General features: G+C 42.8%; 1 protein-coding gene across 2 annotated transcripts in view; it reads right to left on the bottom strand.

Moving 5' to 3' along the window:
- LOC147904791 (ABSCISIC ACID-INSENSITIVE 5-like protein 4) overlaps positions 1 to 25,085 on the bottom strand; it is a 50,424-nt gene extending 25,339 nt beyond the window's left edge. Inside the window, exons 1-3 of one of the 2 annotated variants that reach the window (XM_087388401.1) lie at positions 24,919 to 25,085; positions 22,867 to 24,231; positions 5,252 to 5,323 (exon numbers count right to left, since the gene is read on the bottom strand). In XM_087388401.1, coding sequence (XP_087244527.1) covers positions 5,252 to 5,323; positions 22,867 to 24,018 — 1,224 coding nt within the window. In that variant the 5' untranslated portion in view covers positions 24,019 to 24,231; positions 24,919 to 25,085. The remainder of the gene's footprint in view (positions 1 to 5,251; positions 5,324 to 22,866; positions 24,232 to 24,918) is intronic. The other variant, XM_087388410.1, reaches the window with a different exon arrangement.
- Between the last annotated feature and the right edge of the window lie 2,193 nt (positions 25,086 to 27,278).

Raw genomic sequence — 27,278 nt, 5'->3', positions numbered from 1 at the left:
AAAACTGTAAACTACAAATTGTCGGTTCACTTCCCTATGCTAAGGATTCGTAGGGAAATTCCTGCAATTTAAACTAACCGTAGTTACCAAATAACTGCAAAAGGTACATCCAAACAAATTTGATTTTTTTTTCCTTTTAACAAGAAAGGATGGAAAGCTCCCTGGTCAAAACTGCCACTACCTATGCACTGACGTCACTCTACACCTTTGTGTATCTGCGTAGTCTCCTCTTCACGACCTCCTGTTCTGATGATTGAACGATGAAATGAGTATCCTAAGCTCAGTGCCTTGTCGTTTACTATGAACGTATGACGTTATCCTTAACATAGCATAGAACCAATCTTGAATCCACGTAAGTGGATGGACCACCCAAGCGTGCAAGCGTAAGCAGACCAAGAGACGAATCAATCACCCCTTTCTATCGTAATAACAGAGGCTCCACCTCCAAACATCCTTTTGTCGATCAACAAGTGGACACTCTTGCAGCTATGTACATTCCTTACGTTTGCATGAGCCAAAAACCCCACAACGATTGGGCTCATGACCATTCACAGTCTTGAAGCACTGCGATCAACCAACGCCACTAGAGCAATTCACCGTCACCAAACTTTCCAGGCTATAGATTCACCCATGCGCCGTCAATCAAACCACGCGACGCCCATTTGCCCTTTTCTTCTCCACACCCATGCTCCCTCGATCTTGATGACGCTGAGCGTCTACTAGACGCGTCAGTTCGTACTTCCGTTGAGATTGCATGTCAACGACGGAGGTACACCTACATACTATAAAATCTCTGCTTGAATTATCGTCAACCTTGTCTGCCAGAATTCAGCATAGCCCGATGCGTAGTGCATCGTTCTTCCACAACTTATCTCCCTATTTCGATACTTAGTTCCGATACCAAATATTACGATCACTATGCTAGAACCTGCTTCATATTGCCAATTCAATGATCAATCACACGGCAGGCACTCAGATTTTCCTCCCAGCCAATTCTCGGTGGTAGCAAACTCATCATAATACAATCACTCGTGAAAGCTCCTGCTTGCATATTTCACCAAGCCCCAATTCCCTAGATGGATCTAGTATGCCACATGTCTTCATTCTAGGGTACCTCTTAAATGCATCTTTACTACCCCTCTCTTGGGATATCAATTTATTCACTTGCCCCTAGGCACATTTCCACACTTAATGCATTTAAGACCCATAGCCTTAGACCAATCTAGTTAGTGCCTTGTCACCCTCATCAAAGACCTTGACATTAACCCCTTTGACCATTTACATGAAGCCCAAATAAATATAATACAAACATTGATCCTTTATAACAGAAAATGTCTACTAACACTTCCGAGGTCATGTTGCCTCAATTTGAGCGTAACAATCCATTTTATACAAAGTCTCTCTACTGTGTTTCTATCAGCACTCCGAAGGTGAAGGGCAGACTCAGCCATGACAAAGGCTAGCACTTAGCAGTACCACAACTGGTGTGTACCATGATCCTGACTGGCTCAGAGACTACAATTCCACATGGTCAAATCACGTTTCTCAAAGGCCATCCCGAGGCTCAGAGAGAGACATCAGAGTCCAAACAATCACTTCATCTTTGACAAAGTCAAGGCAACGTCATCATTTGCATGCTATTGCCAGGCTCAGATGAATTTGTAAATGCCAAGGTAGTTATTCTGCTGGTGGCTGATGTCCCATGTTCAAAAGGTTCAATGCCACAAGGGACTTGTGCGAGGGGTGTCAAATACATGTATCAACACCCTCTCTGAGGCCCCAAATGAGTGCAACAAGGCTTTACCTATAGAGTCCTTGTTGAGGTTTTCATTGTGGACTTGCCATTAAGCATTGCACGCAGCCACCCGTTTTAGTGTGCAGTCCACGTGGGACTGCCACATGGCTGCCCTCAATGGGCTGTCTTCGGACTGCCATACGCGCAGTATGTTGGACAATGCCCGGCCATGAGGCGGAAAAGCAAGCTTTTATAAATGAACGAGCAAGCCTAAAATGATCCGACTAGGATCAGAAGGAGGGAACAGGCAGCAGTCGGCTGTCTGTCAAGGGTCTACCAACTCTCAGACTGCCCGATTTGTTACGGACGGCCACCATATATAGCCCCTGAGCTGCGCTGTATTCTGGGCCCCAATTTTGCCAGCTATGCTGGCTCCCAAGCTCAAACTACATGGTTGATCCTCTGCCTCCATCTGCACAACTTGTAGAATCCCGTAGGATAGAATAGATGCATCTTGGAAGAGGAGTGAGAGCACAATGAAACAAAATGGTAGTTCTCTATTATAGATTGTGAGAGAGAGGACTCTCTCTTATAGAAAGGGGGAGAAGGTAATACCTTCCCTACATAAGTTGCAATCAGCCCCTACATCAGTGGGAATCAGTCCCTACATCAGTGGGACTGGCCTAAATCAAAGGAACCTCCCATGTGGGGGCCTTTGGCTTACATCATCACTTAGGTCACACACTAGACACATCATAGCACTTGATGTGCCTTTACAACACACACAAAGACACATGTGACTCCCCTAGATGCACACATGCACCATAGAGCAAGCCCTTGATCATACTTATCCCAACATACCCCCCCTCAAAGGGTTGCCTCTTGCAGTGTCAAGGATACATCTAGTCTCATAGTTTCTCATGCCATCTCATGGTGGTCAAGGATAAATCTATGGCTAGGATCTCATGCTAGCAAGGGTTCCCAAGGATGTGAGGTTCACAGAAATGGGATAGTCAAAACACATATCACATGGTCTACATCATATGGTGACCAGAGGTGATTTACAAAAGACATAACATATGATATTCTTTTTGGAGTACTACTCCAGGCAAAGAACCTCAAAATTTGACCAAGTGATAATAAACAAAAATTCAAAAGACAAAATGCTTAAAAAGCATAGTCTTTATTGTCTTCATTTGCTGATGGAGTTCTTCCTTCAGGCAGATTTGCTTTGTTGTTGAAGTAGTCCTTCTTCATAAGAAATGCTTGATTCTCTTTGTTGTTCTTCATGGAAGAACACGTTCCCTTTTCCAATTGTAGGTAAAGGAACAAGATATATTTGAAGCATTTTCCTTGTGCACCAAATACTGTGAGATGATGATCCCAAGCTTCATGTGAAGTTTCAAAGCCATCAATGTGGTGAATGTATGAGCCACTTAATCCCATAGCAATGATAGCAAGAGCCTTCTTGTCTTTGATCAACCAATTAGCTTTTTCTTTTGTAGAATTCTTTCCATTCACAACATACCATATCTTCTTTTTCATAAGCATAAACTCAGCTTTTGTTTGCCAAGTATGGAAACTAGTTCCATCAAACTTTTCTATTTGCTAGGGTTTAGTCATGTTTATAGTTCAAGTACTCATCAAAGAGAATGACATAGTCATCATTCTAAATGCAAAGTATAAGGACACTTATGAGCTCCATGACTGAGTTCTACTACTCAAGTACAAGCAAAACAATGAAAGTTTGCAGTAAATAATGGAAGCCCCAAACTTATGGTGATTACTCAACACTCTTTGACCAAAATATGCAGAATTCTGTCAACAGAGATCAGAGTAGATTGGAGGGTGCAATTCCCATAGCTCATAGCTCTATTCAAGGGGATTTTTATGCAGAAAGAACACTAGTATACCAGACCAGGGCCACCAGCAAGAAGAGGCACAACGTTGCACCAGGTCGCCATGTAGATGCTTGAGAAAGTCGACTGGTTTTTTCGCAATTTCTCCTCCAATTCTTGACCAAACGAGCTCAAATTTCAACAGCAGCTTGCCTGTAGTGTCATGCAGCTCGGGCTCAGAGGGATTTGCAGATAGGTTAGCACAGAGGCGGCATTGCGCGATTTATCGGTGAGCAGTCTTCGTGTTGGTGTTGCGCGTACAGAGGAGAACTTTCTAATTGCTTGCAGCTGGAAGGTCGCCCGTACATGAGGAGTCTACAGCTCAAAGGGTTTGAGCAATGGTCGCTTGTAGGTAGAGAACTGGGCTCTCACAGATTTGGGGAAGAAGGAGGAAAATGGAGAAGATGAAGAAGCTTTGAGAAAACTAGTAGTTTATGCTAGAGAAAGCATCTAATGCTAGGCTAGGCTAGATCTAGAACCGAAAGCTTTGATACCAAGTGTAGAATCCCGTAGGATAGAACAGATGCATCTTGGAAGAGGAGTGAGAGCACAATGAAACAAAATGGTAGTTCTCTATCATGGATTGTGAGAGAGAGGACTCTCTCTTATAGAAAGGGGGAGAAGGTAATACCTTCCCTACATAAGTGGCAATCAGCCCCTACATCAGTGGGAATCAGTCCCTACGTCAGTGGGACTGGCCTAAATCAAAGGAACCTCCCATGTGGGGGCCTTTGGCTTACATCATCACTTAGGTCACGCACTAGACACATCATAGCACTTGATGTGCCTTTACAACACACACAAACACACATGTGACTCCCCTAGATGCACACATGCACCATAGAGCAAGCCCTTGATCATACTTATCCCAACACATCTGCAAGCCTCTCCATGTGGCTCATGTTTCAGATCTCGCTGCTTGTGTGACAGGCTATCTTCTTCTCTTTTATGCTGCAGCCTATGCTGACCACGTGGCAGCTCTTCTTGCTACTACAGTCAGCCCATGTGGCTGCTCATGTGCTAGCCTAACATGAGTTGGGCTAGATCCATGCTGATCTCCGCATGTAGCATGCATACCCACATGGCTGTCTCTCATGGCCACCCATCCTACACAGGTACCATATCCCTTTGCACTCCTCATATGGGGACTTACAGGTGAGGCAACGAGCGCTCTACTGGAGCACATACTTCGGTTCTATCCATTCATTGGAGGCTTAGAAGTTAGGATTAATTTGAGAAAAGCTTAGGATTATTGCCAGGCTTACGAGTAAACAATAAGCATATGGTCTGGACTAAGTCTAATTAAAATCTTCAGAGCATAGACCTTGACGTGCAGGAAATGGAGAACATCCTTAATGGTGTCCTCAGCAACCATAGGTGCAAGTCACACTTGAAACACGTCACATGCTTAAGCTTTGTCACAATTCTTTACAGAAAAAGGGCAGACTTAGCAAGAGCAAAGCTTTATTGGATATCGACATTTTTTAAAACAAAAACAAGTAGCCCTTAGTTATTGCAATATTTCCAAGGTTGGTTCTGATACAAGCATCCACTTTGAATTCAGAAATCATGATCATTACACAGAATGAAACGGGAAAGCACAAGGACATGCAATCACCTGCTTCCTTTTTAGCTTCAAGTTTTCTTCCCTCAACTGTGTCAGCTCATTCTCCAGTTCTACGGTGTATGCCTGCAGAATGTAAAGGTCTTGCATTTAGTAGACAGCGTGAGTAAATGAATCTCCCTACCTTCAAAAAAGACTCAATTATGATGCAAACTAGAACAAGATACCTGGGTACCGTTAGCTTGCAGATTCACCATTGACTACTTACATGACTCAAAGTACAGCCTTATTTATACCTATTCCTGCTGGGGTGTGTAGTGCAGGCCAGGGGGTGCGTGTTTCTAACCTAGTGCCTAAATCTACAAATCACTGTCTGATATTACACAGCGCATCTCCATGGGGCGTGGATGTTAGGAAAAGCTTTGCAGATTCAAAAGAGTTTAAGGGAAGGCTTTGCGGATTCAAGAGAGTTTACAAAACCAGATTCATTCACGCATGGCACATGGGGTGAGTGCCCATCATTCTCTCCACCAAGATGACTCAAACTGGTACCATTCGGCTGTCAGTGAGCTTCAGAGTCAAGGACCACTCCTCCCAGGTTCTCTCTAGTTATACCCGATGCTTAACATCTATCCCCCGCTTACTGAAACCATGTCCCACAATCGAAATCCATTGGATCCATGGGAGAGGCATCATGTGGCGGCGAGGGAAGAAGCTGCTTTAGAGGAATGAAGGGGTGTCGAGGTCGAGGTGGGCTCAATGTTACCATGGCTTGGTGACCTTGGGTCTAACAACTGCTTCTCAGGCCAAGGTGTCCAAGGTTACTCGCATCTTGGACACCTAGATTTGCAGCCACGTCATGTTACCACAAATCGGCTTCCATCAAACCGAGATCCAAGGCACATCCGCTGTCAGCAAAGCCAGTGCTCAAGCATGGATTCCAATACCACTCCGGGGCAATACAACCATCACACTCAAGGCATAGGTTAAAGGCAATCAAGGAAAGTCCAGATTCAGTCACGAGCTTGGGAGCAGTGGCTCAAATATCAGAGGCCAAATCCCCATGGCCACATTCCATGAAGAGATCTGGCAGCGCTACGTAGTACTAGGTTTTCCTTTACATGTAAAGAGTACGAGATCCATGGCTCAGTCATCAGAGTCCAGACCCGAGGTTTAGTCAAAGGCCAAGGTCCAAACGACTGTTCACAACCATGAAGTCCTTGGAAATACCAGGCCACTCATTTAAGGCTGGGGATACACAAGTCAATGGTGGGCAGTCCGAATCCATCAGCTACCTTCAAGGCATGGATCCAAGAACCTGTTTGCCCAAATTGGATCCAAGTTTCAGCCCACGGACTCCAAACACCACGATATGTTGCTAGGTTGTGATTACTGCTAATCTGTCTGGTCAGACCTAGTAGCTGAGCGACCAAACTGCATCAAGAGCTTCTTCACCATCAAGAGCTGAGTGACCAAACTGCATTAAGAAGCAGTAACAAAGAGTTGCATGAGGTCTTCACGAGAGGAGACATGCCCAAACTCATCCATTAAAAACACAACAGCACGCACTTTCAATCTCATGATAGTCACTCATAAAGTTGAAAACCATAAACTCCATCATGCATAGCAGGGACTAGCTATTATGACATCCCCACTGCTGGAAAGGTCGCCTCCCCAAGCCCCCATATGAGGAGAGCATGGGGGGGGTGAGCCTAGGGTTTGAGAGACTGACACATGGGCAGGGTATTGACTGCCATGTGGGCAGGAATCAAAGAAATGATAGAAAGATACCTGCAGCTCCAGAAGCTGTCTCAGATGGAGACCATGTGCCTGAAAGCCTACCTCGAATAACTGCCTGCTCGGTGCACCTGATCGGTAGGTTGTCCAACTGCCGTAGACAAGCAAGCAATCCTCCATCTAGAGCCAGAAAGCCTGCTGGCAACGCTTGCCTCATGCTACTAGAAGGCTGGAGTATATGTGGTCACAGCAGTCACACTATCGGCCACCTGGTTACTGGACCCCTCTGCATTCCATTGGGGACACTGACACCAATAATGACCTTTTTGGCCACATCGGTTACACCTACGGGATGCCTTGAGAGCTTCTCGTTCCTCAGCTGTCAACTGCTTTCTACCTTTCTGATCAGCTGTCAGAGCCTCAGGCTGACTCTCGTAGGTACGATCATCGAAGCGCTCCTCCTGGTGAAGCACCATGGGGACCAAAACCTCCCTAGTCAACTCATTCACCCTATCACTGGTGATCAAGGATGAATAAAAGGCCCCATACTAAGAGGACAACTGGGAAAGTAAAGAAATGGCCACGTCCTCTGATGAAATCTGCTCCCTTGCTTGGAGGATCTCCTGCTGAAGTTCCTGTAACTTGTTGATGTGGTTCCGCATCGATGAAGATTTCTTGGCATCCAACACCCTCATCTAGACATCCAGTGAGACCCTCTTCATGGGAGAAGTTCGGTTATACATGGACGCCAAATGCTCTCATATACTTTTGGCCACTGTCATGTGCTTCATGTGATTAATCACATGAGGAGTACAGTTAAGAAATATAGATGACCTTACCCTGGCATTAACACAATCCCTTAGCTGGGACAGAGTCTCGGCCTCCTTCTGAGCAAGATGCCAAGGTCCTCTGCCATGGGATCTGGTCAGGCAACACCTATCAAGACGAAATCTATATATATATATACCTTTGTAAGACTAGAATAAGTCCAATCATACAAATTTAGTTGTTCTAAAGACCACAAATCTATACAAAAAATAAAAGAGAAAATGAAAGAGAAGAAAAAAGAGGTAAACAAAAAGTTTTAAGAAAAACAAAAGGAAGACATACTTAGCAAGCAAAGCAACACTTATGTCGTCATCATTGCCCAAGCATAAGTAGCTATACTCGGTTTCTAAAGACCTGCGGAGTCTCTTGGGCAAACCCAGTGCTTACTAAAGTACGTCAAATAAACAAAAGAGAAAGAAACAAAAATAAAGAAGAAAGGAAGGTGACTAAGCAAAAATAAACAAGCAAGTCAAGAAACAAAATCTTCCAAAAAACCGGAATTAATGCTCTCTCTCTCTCTCCCCTCTCTCTCTTATTTAATTTATGTATCGCTTCCTACAAAGAGGCAAAATTACATTCCTAACTTAGAAAGCACAAGCATACTCAATCAAACTCTCTTTTGAAACTAAAAGAAAAACACGCTATTCAACTCCCCACTTTTTGTTTTCAGCTTATGTTCAATCATTCTAAGCATACCTAAGGCCAATACACCATAGATAAAAGACTTCATATCTAAGATTGCGTGTACTTTTTTCATTATTTTCCATAGTACAGTGATCAAATTACTACATTGAGTGATAAAAGACTCCATAGTTGTACAAAGGTGGGAAAATCTATGGAATTGGGAAGAAATGACTCCATATTTTGCCAAATCAGAAATGTTTGGGTCAATGTGAGGCATTTTTATAATGTGTAAACCACTATATTCAGGTTCGTTCACGTTTATCGTAAATATCAACCTCTAATCCTATGGTATATTGAGAAAGTCTAAGATCTAAGAAAACACAAGAATCCCCCCTTGAAGTGCAGTTCAATTCACAAGAGTCAGGAGTTTAGATTCCTTCTCCATGTTTTCTCGACTTTTAGCACTTTGCATCACTACAAGAATCACTCCTACATAATCATTTAAAATCCAACTTGAGTGCGAGGGGACATTTGCCTCCTTTAATAAGTCCCTCCAAAGTTCATGGACACTAGGCAACATGGCTTTGAAGCAGTAGCTTAGCCATTTAGAGACATCCGTCAAAGTAGTCTCACAAGCAGCTGCAATAAATCTTGGCTTATTTGGAGTTTTGTTGAACTTCCAAGCAGCACAAAGAAAAGGGATACTTGGATTGCAAAGAAACCTAGAAGACTTGCAAAAACTCTGGTGTTTTGAGATCAAATCCTTTTGAGAAACTAAGGCAAGGGCGTAAGTTTTGGCAGACGAGTTCACTTCTCTCAAAAGACATTCTAAGTAAAACTTTTTGCAAATAAAAACAAAGTTATCGGAACATTTGTCCATATAAGAAATGACAAAATTCCTATGGAATTTTCGAAGAAGAGTTTCATCTTCTTTAGAAAGATGGTTACTTTGCTTTGAGCAATTACCCGAAGGGACTTCTTCTGGTTTCAAGGAAACTTTCTTCAAAATCTTCCCTTTCCATTCTGATAAGATATTTTGAACTCCTAAACATTCTTCTAATTGCAAAACAAACTTTGAGATTCCCTTATCGATTGCTTTTAAAAGGCAAGACTCTTTAAAAGAGTACAATCAAAATTTCGTGCCTTTGATGAAAAGGTCTCTTAAGTCACTAGAAAGCAAAATTGAGGTATAAGTTGTGACTACATGTCCTAAATCAGCATCAATAAAGCTTTGGAATCTCTGATTTTACAACAACAAGGTTCTCTAAGGATAGAAGATTTTGAATGCTCTAAAAGCCTTTTACCTATCTCTCCATAGTTGAAAGCCTTTTGTCCTAAAGTTTTTACATACTTCCAAGCTACTACAGGATTTGTCCAAATTCTTCTCACAAAATGAGGGAGAGAATCCATAACTTCAGGAGACTTCAAAATTGAGTTTAAGCCTATCTTGTCAAGAGAGCAAGAAGTAAAAATACAAATCAACAATTCTTGATTTAGATAGACTTCTTTGCTTTGAAAGGAAGCTTTTACTTTTAAGAAGCGATCCAACGAAGTTTTAAGTTATATATAACGGAGCTTATTTAGATTCAAATTCTCAAAAGAGAAGTTTTCCAAGGTGTATTGAAGTTTAAAAAGAACTTTGACATTATATTTTTCAAAAACTTTTATTGAAAAAAGACCAGAGACATTAATCTATCTAGGTAGAGTAGTCTTCTTTTATAGTCTCCAGAAGCAAAAACTCTTGGAACTGAGGAAGTTAAAGGAACTAAAGGAGGAGGAAGTGGAGGAAGAGGAAGTGAGGGAGGCAACTCACGAACAACTGTGAGATTGCAGGAGAGCTAGGACAACCCCGTAACATAACTTTAGGTTTCCATACGAGGTTAGGTGTATGACTATGTTGGTAAAGAGGAATGTTAAAGGGCTTGATATCAGTTCTCCACATCAAAGGGTTCTTTTTACAGGTTCTTTTATTTTTACGAAGAGTTGATTTTCCTTCCAAATTAAAACCTCTTGGAAGAAAGTGTGTAAAGTTCTCATCCAAAACAATTCCCAAGGACGAGCAGTCTTGTAAAAATCCTTGGCATTATTAAAATGACCCTCTATATGCTCAATGGGAAAGCAACGAAAAGATTCGAAACCAAACTTTGCCATTGCCGCATATAAGGGTTTGAATTCTCAATTAAGGAATCCTTCCTATGAACTTTTCGAGCTTCCCTAACATGTTCTTGAAAACGAATAAAAGCTGTCCCATAGGTTTGTCCTACATAAAGCATATTACTACTATGTATGTTATAGACAACATAAATTACTTGCGTGGCATGAATAGGACTAAAAGAAATTGAAGCCTTGAGATGCTTGTTTCTAAGACGTCTTAGTTCATTAAGAATTCTCATGTTATTATTAGTATAATGAGTGCTAACTAATAAAGCCTTAAAGTTAGACCAATTAATGTTACCTTCCTCAAAATCATGAAGATTATTCATGTTTGACCTAGCTCAAAAGTTAAACCTTTCTCTATATATGTTTCTTCTAACTTTTTTGTTTTGATTTACCGAACTAGACCCAACTAAATCACCTACCAAAGAGACAAGACCATCACTAGTATTTCCAATGTTTTTCGGTGAGGTCAAATGATCCCACATTGGGAAACTTGCTTGCACTCTCCCTGCCCATCCCAAGGCAATTTCTCCCTTGCTACATCCCCCAACTCTAGTATTTAAAGGGGGGCTTGCTTGCACAGTCGTTACTCGTCTCCCAAACTGGCGATTACAGGTAGGGTTAGCCAAGGCCCCAAGGCCACTGTAAGAGCTTAATCAACCTAGAAGCACCAAAGAAAGAGAAAGAGAAAAGGAAAGTCACCAATATTAAAAATAAATTAATTAAAAAGATAAATAAAAATAAAGCGGTCATTACCAAAGACAAGAAAAGAGAAATGAGCAGTGAAATAAACAAATGAGAGCAACTAAAACAAAACGCAAAAGCACACTTTTTATAAAAAACTAAAATAAAAATGACAATAAAAAAAGTAAACTAAAAAAGAAATAAATTTAAAATTTTAACAATAAAAATTAAAAAATTAAAAGAGAGAAATTTTTTTAATAAATAAATTATTAAACAAAAAGAAAATAATTAAAATAATAATAAGAATAATTGAGAAGAATTTTAGCTGTTGGAGTTTCTGCACCCGCGTAAGATAAATCGATGTAGTTAAAAAGTTGAACACCACTTGGACGAAAATTCAAAGCATTCAAATGTCCGCTAAGGTGATAGAAAAATAAACCTTTGTAAAACTAGAATAAGTCCAATCATATAAATTTAGATTTTTGGTTGTTCTAAAGACCAAAAATCTACACAAAAAATAAAAGAAAAGAAAAAAGAGGTAAACAAAAACTTTTAAGAAAAACAAAAGGAAGACATACTTAGCAAGCAAAGCAACACTTATGTCGTCATCAGTACCCAAGCATAAGAAGCTATACTGCGTTTCTAAAGACCCGCGGAGTCTCTTGGGCAAACCCAGTGCTTGCTAAAATACGTCAAATATACAAAAGAGAGAAAACAAGAAATAAAGAAGAAAGGAAGAAGGTGACTAAGCAAGTCAAGAAACAAAATCTTCCAAAAAACTCGAATTAAGTCAAGCACGAGGAGGTCAGAGCTCACACTGGACACATGCCTCCACCCTGTGGATGTACATATGAGATGGTTTGTAGACGCCGCAGGATCTTGTTACATAGGGGACGTACTCGCCGCTTCATCTCCAGACGATCCAGGATGATGGCAGCTTTTCGGAGGAGACTTACTCATGGAGATCTCGCTCCACCAGCCGCTCACCTCACTTTTGCTCAGATTTGTACTCTCATAGCAGGAGGCAGAGTCGATGGACAGGATTTCCAGTATTATTTTGGTTCTCAGACTCCGTGATACATGGACTTGTATCTTTGCATTGACATATTGTACTCATCCCCCCATTTTGCACCCAGGGGCGGTTTCCTTGCATCTAGCTTACTTTGTATTTAGGCTCGGATTTGACATTATGTACTCTCACTTGCATTGTATTGCGTAGCACTTAGATGATATTCGACGATGCCTCTTCTTTGTGGCACGTTGATTTTGTGCTATCTTGTACGCAGAGTTCTTGATGTCCCATGGGCCCATTTTGGCCTTTAGTGGACAATAATACACTTTCTTTCTTTCTTTCTTTCTCTCTCTCTCTCTCTCTCTCTCTCTCTCTCTCTCTCTCTCTCTCTCATTTAAAACATAAAAAGCTAAATGGACCCTTTACACTTATGTATCACTTCCTACAAGGAGGCAAAATTACATTCCTAACTCAGAAAGCACAAGCATATTCAATCAAACTCTCTTTTGAAACTAGGGCATGTACTCTAAAGCTTCAATCTTAGCTTCCTTGGCCAGAAAGTACAAGCTTTTTACTTATCTCTCCATAGTTGAAAGCCTTTTGTCCTAAAGTTTTTACATAGCTAAAAAGTTAAACCTTTCTCTATGTATGTTTCTTCTAGCTTTTTTCTTTTGATTTACCGAGCTAGACCCAACTAAATCACCTACCAAAGAGGCAAGATTGAAGACCATCACTAGTATTTCCAATGTTGTTCGGTGAGGTCAAACGATCCAACATTGGGGAACTTGCTTGCACTCTCCCTACCCATCCCTAGGCAATTTCTCCCTTGCTATATCCCCTAACTCTAGTAGGAGCGAGACTAGTATTTAGGGGGGGCTTGCTTGCACAGTCGTTACTCGTCCCAAGGTAACTCTGTTAGAAAATACCCAACAGAGGGTACACGCAGCGGAAATAATGCCCAGGAGCTCACACAGTGTGCGGTGTGGGTGTGGAATCACAAACTTCTTTACTTATGTGCATTCAATAGGTGTGCAGACTCATCAATAGACAATGAACCAAACCAGATAGAGAAACCACCATATAATATATTTCCGTCCACAAGTATGGACACAATACAAGAGAGACAGATCCAGAGTCCCACCAATGGTGTGGTCCTCTGATCTTACCACAAAAGTCCTTCTCCTATCTGCTGGCTATCTCTAGACTAGAGTCCGCGTGCTCCACCTCGAGCGTAAGTAAACTTTCTGTCTAGAATGATCTTCTCCACCTTGCTGTCTGGAAACCAGTCTAGGTGGGCAGCTTCCTGCAAGCTAAGTCTGCAGCACAAGATACTTCTTTCTCCTCCTGACTGTAGGCCCAAAGGTAGCCCTGCTGCTGCTCCTTCTGCTGGTGGAATTGCTGCTCCAGATGATGTTGAAATGAGGCCTGAATGGCCTCCTTATATAGGCCCCAAGGGGCGGCTGATAAAAACCGACCAGCCTGGTACAGACTGGCCGACCAGACTGGCCGACCAGTCTGTGGCTGGTCCAGCCCTATAAGGCACACAACCCAGGCCTTTTATGGCCCAAACTTCCAGGGCTTTTGGCCCTCCATTCAAGGCAAATATGCAGCCTATAAAAGGCCTGCCACCTGCCCACTGACAGTCACATTCCTTGCTGCAGATCTGGGCCTGCACTCCCTGCCATGTCTGTGCCTCTGCCAGGCCCTCTTCCCAGCCACGTGTACTGCGCCATACGGGTTCCTTGTGCTGGCTACTGCTTCGCCTTTTGCTACTCCAGATCCATCCTAGCTCCAGGTACCCACCATCTCTGTGATTCTTGCCCACATGGCATCCAATCAGATGGCTGGTCCAGCCCTATAAGGCACACAACCCAGGCCTTTTATGGCCCAAACTTCCAGGGCTTTTGGCCCTCCATTCAAGGCAAATATGCAGCCTATAAAAGGCCTGCCACCTGCCCACTGACAGTCACATTCCTTGCTGCAGATCTGGGCCTGCACTCCCTGCCATGTCTGTGCCTCTGCCAGGCCCTCTTCCCAGCCACGTGTACTGCGCCATACGGGTTCCTTGTGCTGGCTACTGCTTCGCCTTTTGCTACTCCAGATCCATCCTAGCTCCAGGTACCCACCATCTCTGTGATTCTTGCCCACATGGCATCCAATCAGATGCCCATGTGACAGACACTCAAACCCTAGGTTCACCCCCCCCATGCTCTCCTCATATGGGGGCTTACAGATGGGGAGGTGACCTTTCCAACACCCCCTCTCACCGACACATCCCAGCCCAATGCCAACACGTCGATGAAGATGCTCCAGTAACTCCCTGGTCGTAGTCCTCTGGAACCTTTTGGTGTCGAAATCTTTTCTTGACTTTTCATCCAGTGGCTCCTGCTCCACCAGGTCCGGTTCTGCTTCCGCACACCATCCTGGTAGCACCTCCTGGTACCACCTCCTTCAGTCACATTCCCGCCTCTGAACTCGAGCAACCCAGCCGTCACGATCTTCCAGTCGTCCCCCTCATAATGAGTGAACAACCTGGAGTCTTCCAGGCACCATGCTCTGAGGGTCTGTTTCAACCCGTCCTTCCTTTGGCAAGGTCTGCAACCAATGAATATTTCCAGATAACCTGGACCATGAACTCTCGCTGAGTTCTCAAGCAGGTACTCTTCTGGCTTCAGTACTCTTTGTCCACCACCTTCTAGCAATCTGCGTCCGAGATTTGAAGAAGCACCAATACTTCCCCTTCTGCCTTCGAAGAAGGCCAATTCCTTCCAATCTCTTATCACCTGAGACAAATGAAGAGCAGACTCTCCCCACAGCATGCTATAAAGACTCAAATGCAGAATATCAAATACATACCAGACTATTGTACTGCCTGAATGTTCGCTCTGAAAGCAAACCCTATACCTCAATGAGGCACCCGCCAAGATCCTGTGTAATCCTGTACTGTCCCCTTCTGAAGTCCAGCATCCATCTGACCATGAGACCCCAGGGCTTTCCATGGAATCCATCCTCGTGTCAGTGTCAACAGCTACACACCTAGAAGGTACCAAGCACTCCATACTGTCCTTCACCTTCACAAAGGCATCTAACTCCTCGTCGACCCACATCTCTATGTCAGACATCCTTACTGTGATTTCAGGATCAACATACCTGACCTCGGTAACACTCGGTGATGTCACCAGGAGCAATTCTTCGATTACCACATTAGCTTTGGCTTTTCCCTCTGAATCTGGGTCAGACTCCTGTTTGTTTTTCAGATCCGCCTTTTTCTTTCTGCAGTTCTTTGCAAAATGTCCGGGCGTATCACAATAGAAACACTTCTTCTTGTGCTTCCTCTTCGAAGTCCCCTCGTCGTCAGAGTCGTCTTTATTGGACTTGCCACCGTTAGGCTTGCCCTTTCCCTTACCTGCGGAATCCTTCACCAGCATCGCCTTGTCATCTTTGTCCTCGTTGTAGAGCTTCTCCCGAGCTTCCTCCTGTAGCAGTAAGGGACACAACTCCTCAAATGTCAGAGGTTTGGTCCTCTGTCCTGCTGTCACAGCTGTAACAAAGCTCTTGAAACTCCGAGGCAATCTTCTCAGTACCATCAAGGCCAGATGGCATGAGTCTGTCTTCTGACCAATTGCTGCCAGCTGATCCCGCACCACCTTGACCTTTGTCAGATGGCTATGTTACCGTATCGCCTTCTTCCATATCAAGATTGTAGAGTTGATGCTGAAGAAGCACGATCTGGGAGGTATTATCTGTCTCGTACAGATCCTTCAGGGTGGCCCACGCCTCTACTGACGTCTCGGCCAGCTGGATATGCGGAAGAACAGAGTCCGCCGTAGTCCCTATGATTATTGCCAGGGCATGGGCATGTCTTTCTTCCCAAGCTTCAAGCTCCTCTCTATCTACTACCATGAGTACCTTCCCTTTACTGTCCACCATATCTGCCAGCTTCGACTCCTCTCCCGTGGTCAGCTTCCACAACTTCCGAGCCACTAAATGACTCCGGATCTTCACTTTCCAGATCGGGTAATTAGTCCCGTCCAGGTTCCCAGACTCACCAAAGTTAGGGATAGTGAAAGAGAGAAAACTGGAGGAGGAGGAAGGGATAGCAGGGGCTGAAGAGGCTGTCGACATCTCTGCTGTATATACCACTCAGCAAAGTCAACCAAACTCAATTTCAGTAAACCAGAACTCTGAACGCACTTGACTGAACCTGAGTCACCCTCCTTCTCGCAAGGGCACAATCCTCCAGTCGTGGAAGTCGATTCCCTAGAGCTTCTGAATCAGGGTCGTCCTTCAGCAAGGTCCCTGCCTTCAGGCTCCCACACCTGTGAGCCTCCTACTTGGGCTCTGATACCATGTTAGAAAATACCCAACAGAGGGTACACGCAGCGGAAATAATGCCCAGGAGCTCACACAGTGTGCGGTGTGGGTGTGGAATCACAAACTTCTTTACTTATGTGCATTCAATAGGTGTGCAGACTCATCAATAGACAATGAACCAAACCAGATAGAGAAACCACCATATAATATATTTCCGTCCACAAGTATGGACACAATACAAGAGAGACAGATCCAGAGTCCCACCAATGGTGTGGTCCTCTGATCTTACCACAAAAGTCCTTCTCCTATCTGCTGGCTATCTCTAGACTAGAGTCCGCGTGCTCCACCTCGAGCGTAAGTAAACTTTCTGTCTAGAATGATCTTCTCCACCTTGCTGTCTGGAAACCAGTCTAGGTGGGCAGCTTCCTGCAAGCTAAGTCTGCAGCACAAGATACTTCTTTCTCCTCCTGACTGTAGGCCCAAAGGTAGCCCTGCTGCTGCTCCTTCTGCTGGTGGAATTGCTGCTCCAGATGATGTTGAAATGAGGCCTGAATGGCCTCCTTATATAGGCCCCAAGGGGGGGCTGATAAAAACCGACCAGCCTGGTACAGACTGGCCGACCAGTCTGTGGCTGGTCCAGCCCTATAAGGCACACAACCCAGGCCTTTTATGGCCCAAACTTCCAGGGCTTTTGGCCCTCCATTCAAGGCAAATATGCAGCCTATAAAAGGCCTGCCACCTGCCCACTGACAGTCACATTCCTTGCTGCAGATCTGGGCCTGCACTCCCTGCCATGTCTATGCCTCTGCTAGGCCCTCTTCCCAGCCACGTGTACTGCGCCATACGGGTTCCTTGTGCTGGCTACTGCTTCGCCTTTTGCTACTGCAGATCCATCCTAGCTCCAGGTACCCACCATCTCTGTGATTCTTGCCCACATGGCATCCAATCAGATGCCCATGTGACAGACACTCAAACCCTAGGTTCACCCCCCCATGCTCATATGGGGGCTTACAAATGGGGAGGTGACCTTTCCAACAAACTCCTCCCTTACTACTACAACGGAATGTCATAGGAGCCAAATGACATCCTAGGAGATCGCCCTGTTGGTTAAAATAAAAATGACAATTAAAAAAGTAAACAAAAAAAGAAATAAATTAAAAAATTAAAAGAGAGAGAGAGAGAGAGAATTTTAAAAATATAATAATAAATTATTAAACAAAAAGAAAAGAATTAAAATAATAATAAGAATAATTGAGAAGAATTTTAGCTATTGGGGCTTCTGCACCCCCGTAAGATAAATCGATGTAGTTGAACAACTGATCACCACTTGGACGAAAATTCAAAGAATTTACATGTCCGCTAAGGTGATAGAGAAATATACCTTTGTAAGACTAGAATAAGTCCAATCATACAAATTTAGATTTTTTGTTGTTCTAAAGACCAAAAATCTACACAGAAAATAAAAGAGAAAATGAAAGAGAAGAAAAAAGAGGTAAACAAAATCTTTTAAGAAAAACAAAAAGAAGACATACTTAGAAAGCAAAGCAACACTTATGTCGCCATCAGTGCCCAAGCATAATCAGCTATACTGGGTTTCTAAAGACCCGCGGAGTCTCTTGGGCAAACCCAGTGCTTACTAAAATACGTCAAATAAACAAAAGAGAAAAAAAACAAGAAATAAAGAAGAAAGGAAAAGGTGACTAAGCAAAAATAAACAAGCAAGTCAAGAAACAAAATCTTCCAAAAAACTGGAATTCACGCTCTCTCTCTCTCTCTCTCTCTCTCTCTCTCGCACATAGGCTGGGGCAAATACTATCACTTTGAAAATGACTGCAGGCACACCGACACTCGCAATTGGAAGATTCGGAACATTTTGTTTGATGCATGTGGTTCAAACAATACTCTATGGAGTGGAAGTATGGGGAGGCAGCATTCCCCCATCGACATGGAATGAGATCGAAAAAATGCAGAAGGCTTTCTTACGCCGCCACTTAGGTGTAAAGGCAACTACTCCATACTCGGTGCTACTATTAGAAACAGGCAAGAGACCTATCGAGTTCCATGCTTTGGTTAGAGTACTGCAATACTTAGTGGAGGTACAACAAATGCAAACAGATAGATTACCTCACAGGGCATGGATGGCCAGCATGAAACTTCAAAAGAACCATAAGAGCAAGATCATTTGCACAGGATGGGGGACAGATATAAGGAAGTGGTTCAGCAGATGGAATGTAGACTCATACCTGACTATGCCACCCGCAAGAATTGATATCCAAGAGTTTCAGATGTCCCTACTAAGCACTCTACAGACTCAATGGCTAACAACAAAGAAGAGGGTGAAGCTGGAGTATTACCAAGATCACATCAACCCCACATGTTGGTCCACATATATGACAAAAGAGGCCCCTGCTCAGGCATACATCAGCACTTCCATCCCCTTGCTCTATCGCAGAAATATTGCTAGATTCCGGACTAGATCTCACATGCTTGCAATTGAGAAGAGAGCGTGGTTCAATCTTCCACGACATGCCAGAATATGCAGATTTTGTGACTCTCAAACAGTGGAGACAGAGGCACATATAGCTCTGCAGTGTCCCAGTTATGCACACATTAGGGAGGACTACCGGAAGTTACTGGGAGACTCCACACAGTTAACATTAGTCCTTTCCACTGCCTCGCCGGCAGCATTAGGATCTTTTGTTACCCGCCTCTTTTTGTACCGTCAAGAACTTGAAAATTCTTGACCCCTCCACACCGGAGGAGACTTTTCTTGTACACCATTCGGGTCCCATGGGTCGTTTTCGGTCCCCCCGTGGACGATAATAATTTCTACTTCTACTTCTACTTCTCTCATTTAAAACAAAAAAAGCTAAATGGACCCTTTACACTTATGTATCGCTTCCTACAAAGAGGCAAAATTACATTCCTAACTTAGAAAGCACAAGCATACTCAATCAAACTCTCTTTTGAAACTAGGGCATGTACTCTAAAGCTTCAATCTTAGCTTCCTTGGTCAAAAAGTACAAGCCTTTTACCTCTCTCTCCATAGTTGAAAGCCTTTTGTCCTAAAGTTTTCACATACTTCCAAGCTAATACAAGATGCTTCCGAATTCTTCTCACAAAATGAGGGAGAGAATCCACTACTTCAGGAGACTTCAAAATTGAGTTTAAGCCTATCTTGTCAAGAGAGGGAGAAGTAAAAATACAAATCAAGAGTTCCTTATTTAGATAGACTTCTTTGCTTTGAAAAGGAAGCTTTTACTTTTTAGAAGTGATCCAACGAAGGTTTAGGTTGTATATAACGGAGCTTATTTAGATTCAAATCCTCAAAAGAAAAGTTTTCCAAGGGTGTATTGAAGTTTAAAAAGAACTTTGACATTATATATTTCAAAAACTTTTATTGAAAAAAGACCCGGAGGCATTAATCTATCTAGGTAGAATAGTCTTCTTTTATAGTCTCGAGAAGCAAAAACTCTTAGAACTGAGGAAGTTAAAGGAACTAAAGGAGGAGGAAGTGGAGGAAGAGGAAGTGAGGGAGGCAACTCATGAACATGTGAGATTGCAGGAGAGCTAGGACAACCCCATAACATAACTTTAGGTTTCCATACGAGGTTAGGTGTATGACTATGTTGGTAAAGAGGAATGTTAAAGGGTTTGATATGAGTTCTCCACATCAAAGGGTTCTTTTTAGAGGTTCTTTTATTTTTACGAAGAGTTGATTTTCCTTCCAAATTAAAACCTCTTGGGAAGAAAGTGTGTAAAGTTCTCATCCAAAACAATTCACAAGGACGGGCAGCCTTATAAAAATCCTTGGCATTATTAAAATGGCCCTCTATATGCTCAATGGGAAAGCAACAAAAAGATTCGAAACCAGACTTTGCCATTGCCGCATATAAGGGTTTTGAATTCTCAATTAAGGAATTCTTCCTATGAACTTTTCGAGCTTCCTTAACATGTTCTTGAAAACGAATAAAAGCTGTCCTATAGGTTTGTCCTACATAAAGCATATTACTATGTATGTTATAGACAACATAAATTACTTGCGTCGCATGAATAGGACTAATAGAAATTGAAGTCTTGAGATGCTTGTTTCTAAGACGTCTTAGTTTATTAAGAATTCTTATGTTATTATTAGTATAATGAGTGCTAACTAATAAAGCCTTAAAGTTAGACCAATTAATGTTACCTTCCCCAAAATCATGAAGATTATTCATGTTTGACCTAGCTAAAAAGTTAAACCTCTCTCTTTTCTCTATATATGTTTCAATCTCTCCATAGGGCATGTACTCTAAAGTTTCAATCTTAGCTTCCTCGGTCAGAATTCCATGGCGAAATATGGTATGGCCAAGTAGTATGCTAGACTTCACACACAAAGAGAACTTGGCAAGGTTTAACAAGATGCTTGTTTCCCGCGACATCACTAAAAAACTTTACCAAGGTGATTAAGATGAGCTTTTTCCGTGGTATAAAAAACAAATCATCCAAATAATTGGCTATAAACTTGGTGAGATAACCTTGGTATGTTTAGACCATGAATCTATGGAAAGCCGAGGGGACATTCCTCAAACCAAAGGGCGTGACTGGGCAAGCATAAGCACCCGTTCCATAATAAAAGCTATCTTTTGCTGATGATCTTCAGCTGTAGAAGTCTAATTATATTCACTATACCTATCCATAAAGGAGTACAGCTCAAGCGGAGAAACTTAATCAAGAATCCCACCTGTGAAAGGGATAGCAAAAGGGTCGGGGCATGTTTGGGCTTCAAACTATAATCTACACAAAACCGAAGCTTGCCATTCCTTTTAGGCACCAGCACAATTGACGATAACCAATCACTTTTATCAATGGCATAGATAAACAAGCGCTAAGAATTTGATCAAGTTCGTCCTTTACACATTTAGTGTAATTCGCATTCATGCAAAACCTATATTATCAAATAGGTTGAGCATCAGGTATCAATGGGATGGGAAGCTGGCAAATCTCAGGTGGAGACCTCACAACTCAATGTAGTCCCATCTGTGAATAAACATCGGTATTCTTCAAATTGTCAGACTCATGGCAAGTATTTCTAGATCAATTCTAGGCCAATCTTCACCATCTGAGATTTATCCTCAATACACAGATTCAATTCCCGAATCTCTTCAACAATTCTATGTTTCCTAGTAAAAACCAAGAAGGGTAATGTATGCTGCAAGGGTAAAGACAGGGTAGCCAAGACAGCCTACATTCTTTATTTTCCTCTAACTCTGCTGCAACTTTAAAGAAGTCAATCTCTTCCGTTTGAGAACTACAAGTATCAGGTTGGATAAGCCTCCACTTCTAAGGACCACAACCAATCAAGGTACGCCTCCAAAAGGAAGTAGGTTCAGTAACAAAAAGGGTATGACTCCAAGTGCGAGCACCATCATCATCAACAGTTTGGACAAAACTTCAACAAGAATCACCATCACGTCAAGGAAGCCTCTTGCAAAGAGCACTCCAACCAACAGTTGGAAATCATGGATAGACGATATACCAATTCAAAAAACCAAGTACATATGAAATGTCACTGCCAACAATAATAGCATCACAAGATATGGAACAAAAAGAAATTCCAAGTTTTAATCAAGAATCAAGGTTTGACACATATGGAAAGATTTTCACAAAAGATTCCAACACAATTAATCAAACAATTATGCCAACAACCATTCTTGCAGATCCAAATGTAAAACATTTAGATTTTCCAGAACACTATTGTAAAGCCATAGCTTCAATGGACTCAGATAGTGCTCCAATTCCGTAGTTCAGCACTGTCTTTCTAGTAAATGCCATGTTATGTCCACGCACGATAGGCCAAGAAAGATGCCTTCAGAAAAAATTTTAAAGTAAAGCAAAGCACATCCAATTTGTTTAAATTTTCAAGTCTTGGGAGGGGAAATTGACACAGACTTGGAAATTCACAAGTTCATAAGCAACAAATACATTAAAATTACAAATGGATGCACATTCATTCTAGAGAGCACTTAATTCTTCTGAAAATTACAGAACCAAAAATGAGACGATCACTTGCAAACAAGGAAATCTATTGAATTAGTGCATTCACTAGATTTTCTAGCGAGTCAAGGCAATTACAGCAGCTCCTAAGCAAAGATGGGCTTGTAAGTCCATTCACCAAGTTTAAAAATATTTATTACCAAACAAATAGAGGTATCCACAATTCTCATGAGCAGATTTCTCACAACGCAGTGAGCCATTGGTTTTATATAAAAACCATACGTGATCAAGTCTGCTCATATAAAGATAGAAGCAGTTCGATGGAATACTGAAAATCTACCTGCTTGCGTGCTCTAGAACGGGCTGCTGATTCCCTGTTCTTAATCATGCGACGTTGGCGCCTTTCCACGGCCCTCTCTGCTGGACCTTCCGCAAACCTTTTCAGTGGAGCAGACCCAGTAAAACCAGACTGGAAAACAGGGGATAGTTGCATGTTCCCAGCACTTTGACCCGTACCATCTGATGACGGACTATCAGGTGACTCTGTTTTAAAAGTAGGAACAGCTAAGCTCATCCCATTATTAAAACCATAATTCATTGCAGTGTTCAGACTTGCTGCTATTCCTCCTCCAACAGGGGAACTAAGGCCTCCCAAACCAACAGGAGCTGCAAGCAGTGTACCATTGCCATCCTGCTGTCCAGAGCTAGGGAAGACACCCCTTACTTCAGGCGTTTGCAGCTGTTGAAAAAGTTGCCCATGGTGCCGTTGCTGCTGCACTGATGCTGTGTTTTGGTAAGGGCTGTTGAACAGATTTGTAGGCAGCTGAGCTGCCCGTCCAGCATCAATGTGCATACCTTTGTCAAAAGGTAAATCAGGCAGTACATTTCTGGACAGAGGCAAAACAGAAGGGCTCAATATGTCCCCACTTCCAAATTGACCTGCTGCAGTTTTATCACTTCCTATGTTTCCTCCAAATGGAAAGAAAGGCTGATCTGTGTTTACTTCCGCATCTTCTTCCTTTACAACCCCTGCTTTCACCAAGAAATCCTCCAAAGTCATTTCTCCCAACGTCATCTCTCGCTGCTGTGCACTTCTTGCAGACGAGCTCAATCCTCCATTGTTATCGTAAGCGTGGCAGATGCCTTTCCACACTTCATCCACAGTCTTTCGGCTTAAACTGCTGCGAAGAGTGGAGGATCCCTGCCTGGGCAAGCTTTCTTGCTTGGAAATTCCAGTTCCAGAGCCCTCTACATTGCCTATAGCAGCGACCATGGCCTGGCTTTCATCTGCCGTCCATATATTTTTCAGAAGCTCATCCATGTTCATGGACCCAAAGCTCTTACTCGGCTCCCCTAGAGAGTTCTGAAATTCTTCTAAAGTAAGGGAATAAATAGACATTTGTCTTGCAAGAGAAGTGTCACCGTTCCCATTGGCTGCATTCATATAGGCCATAGGATATGTCTGTCCCGAGTGTTGTGTCTGAAAACCCATGAAGTCTACGTTCCTGATAAAACTGATTGCACGTACACCGGCACGATCAGCGTATAAACAGCCTTTGAACTTTCAGCAGAGACGAAGACAGCAAAAAGCGCTTTCTGAGCATTACAGTCGCCCAGTTGGATAGCTTCCTGTGACTTCAATCCTCCAAAAGAATGCCCGCTTTCCACTTATACCGGATTGCATCCGTAATCGTCTTCAACGCGTCTGATTTAACAAATCCTTGTCAGTTGGCGTAACTCTTTTGCCTATGCTAAATGTTGGTAACATTATATAATAACAACGTTTTCTTAGCCAGTAACACGTCTTTCTGCACGCACCGGCCGAAAGTGATTGGCAAACAAGCCAACTCTGACGTAAGATCCGAATGCGACCGCTCATTCAAAACATGGCGGCACTCAAGTTGGACAGGGGAAGAGAATTCAGGAGCAGGAGGCAGTGCAGGGAAAAAGTTGATTCCAACTGGCATCGCACTGCCTTGATCCGTTAAAACAAGCGCAGTAGCTATTGCGCAGAAACGCAGACGAGAGGAAACATGACCAAGCAGGGACTTCAGAGGGGACTCCATTATAACAGATATCTTGCAAATGAAGAAGCGCCGATATACACACACAGAAGCGAGCGGAGGAGGGGGACGAGGGGGAGCAAAACTCGATAAGGGGAGGGAGAGAGAGAGAGAGAGAGAGAGAGAGAGAGAGAGAGAAAGGAAAATTGTAGAATCAGCAAATCCAGCTAAGATAAACTTTCATCCGCGAAATGGAATTGGCAGCAAAACTTCAGTGATTGGCATCGAACTAGACGGAAAGCGAAGATGAAAACAGTGAAATCAAAATGAATTCGATGGAAGGGACGGAGGAGATGACAGGTGCGAGACGGCAGGCAAATAACACAAACCTGCAGGTGGCTGGTGCGGAGGACGACACGACGGAGCCGTAACTTCTTGCTCTGACGATTTGGAAAGCCCGCACACCACCATAGCCAGAGCATCCAGAAGCTAGCAAACCCTAATCGCCATAGCCACCAAGCTCTCCACACGAAAGATCCACCGACACGAAAACGGAAAGTCACCGATGAAGGTGATCATTGATGATGCTGATGCTGATGCTGATGCTGATGATGATAATGATGATGCTGATGATGCTGATGATGATGCTGCTGATGCCGACGCCTACACATGGCAGTTAACGCGCGGTGAGCTTGACGACCTGCGGCTCCAAGTAAGTCTGCACCGAGCACCTATGGGCTCCAAGCAAATCCCGCATCGGGTCGGTTCAATATTGTAGCTCGAGCTGCGTAGGCAAGTCGCGCATCGAGGGTCAGCTCAGTATTGCAGCCACTCGCCAGTTAATGGAGTTTTGGCGTACTGAGAGCCCGAGGACATGGCGACTCCAAGCTAAGGGCCGCAACAGCAACCAGCAAGGGTTAATAATTGGAGACAGACAAACAAGTAAAACAATAGTAGCTACAAATAAAATTTTAAAATCAGATTGGTCAAAAGTTATATGTGTTGAGCCTCCTCCGTAGCTCAAGTAGTCTTAGGCCCTTGTATCTTCTCCGCTCCCTATTGATAGCAATCAAGGTCCACACGTGAGGTGGCATCAAATTTCCACGAGATGTCTGGTGGGTGTACTTGCCTACTTAGAAACCTAGCTCCCAAAACAATCAAGGTGTCTCGTGGGTGTACGTGCCTACCTAGAAAGTGAGCTCTTAAAACAAAATGACACATTCTTTCTTCATTCTATTACTTGCAGGTCTTTCTCAACCTTTAGATTTTCCCTTGTTTCATCCCAACGTGCTTTTCACACCCCACATATATATCTGTGTCAATGTTGAGAAAGGGGTTGATCTTGACTTTGCCTTTCCAACCTGTTGTTTTTTGACACTTGTCCCACCATCGAACACCACACCAATCCCACTCTCACCTTCCTCGCTCTCACACTACCTTTTCCTACTAGATCTTCCCATCCCCATCCCTCCTCAATCGATCAGCACGTTGCCAAGGGGTCGCACAAAACTTGGCCACACCAAACAATCATAAATTGCTAAAAAAGGTCCCTAGTTTTAAACCACCCTCCTCTTATAATGCACGCTTCACAGTCAAGTCTTCCTTGATGGCAAGGGTCCAACTTCGATGCAGAGTGATAGAGAAGCTCTACTCCTAATGCTTGATGTAGGGGTTTTGACTTTTATATTTTCTAATAGGGAAGGTTCCAAGTGGCACTCAGAGGAGAGTTAGGTTGTAGGCAAAGGAGGGCTCCACATGATGAAGAGAGAGAGAGGAGAGAGAGGAGCCCATCGTAGACGGTTCATTTACTTGTGATTCTTATAAAGGAGTTCGATAAGGGGCATATAAAGAAGAGAGGGGGCATATACCTTCTTTTGGCTCATTAAAAGGGAGGACGTGTATGAGACACCTTGTTATAAAAAATTCATAGCCATCAATTATCACATCTTTATGAGGAATAATTTTGAAGACCTATTGACTTCTTTTCTTTTATTTAATATAATTTATTCTTTTCTTTAATAGAATTCCCTTTCCCACAAAAAGAATTATTCTAGCTTAGCATTTGTGCTTGCCAAGTACATGTTCTACAACCAATTGGAATTAATTTCCTGCATTAGCACCTTATAGAAGCTAGCATTGTTACAGCTTGTCGAGAAAAATTTGGTGTGATGTTCTACTCCTAACGTAATGTACAAAGAAAAACTTCTCAAAGATATTTAATTATCAAATCTTACCAAGACTGTTCATGTAATTTATGTTGAATTATGTTGATTAGAGCATTTGGATTGAATGCAGGTACTAAACCGTCCTTTCATCATCTTTTCAACACTTCCCAAAGTCTTACTTCTCCTATAAATTACACCCCAATTTTATATTTTATATTTTAATATCATAGCCTCTTTACTTTCTTCGCAAAATCCTTCGAGGTCACATTGTCACCTACTTAATACTTCCAACGAAGCCTTCCAAATGAGTACTACTTTAATTTTAAAAATTCAAATAAAGGCATACTTGTAGAGCTATTAGACATTAAAGCTTCAATTAGATACCTGATTATGCCATACTTTTAGACAGGTTGATGCCAAGAACAACCTAATTACAAGCCAATTTAACCTATGATGGATAGGCAACAAAATCAATGTTCGATGGCCATTATAAAAGCTTTGCACTCTTCATTTAATCCCCCATTTCCCCACGTGCTTTTCCACCCTCAAATATTCAAATACTATGTTGAAAGGTTGAGTTGATT

This window comes from Dipteris shenzhenensis, chromosome 2, assembly GCF_047967505.1.
Source record: "Dipteris shenzhenensis isolate YYH24624 ecotype China chromosome 2, Dip_SZ_1.0, whole genome shotgun sequence".
NCBI classification, from domain to species: domain Eukaryota; kingdom Viridiplantae; phylum Streptophyta; class Polypodiopsida; order Gleicheniales; family Dipteridaceae; genus Dipteris; species Dipteris shenzhenensis.
The sequence above is the reverse complement of the archived record's forward strand: the minus strand, read 5'-3'. Positions and strand labels throughout refer to the sequence as shown.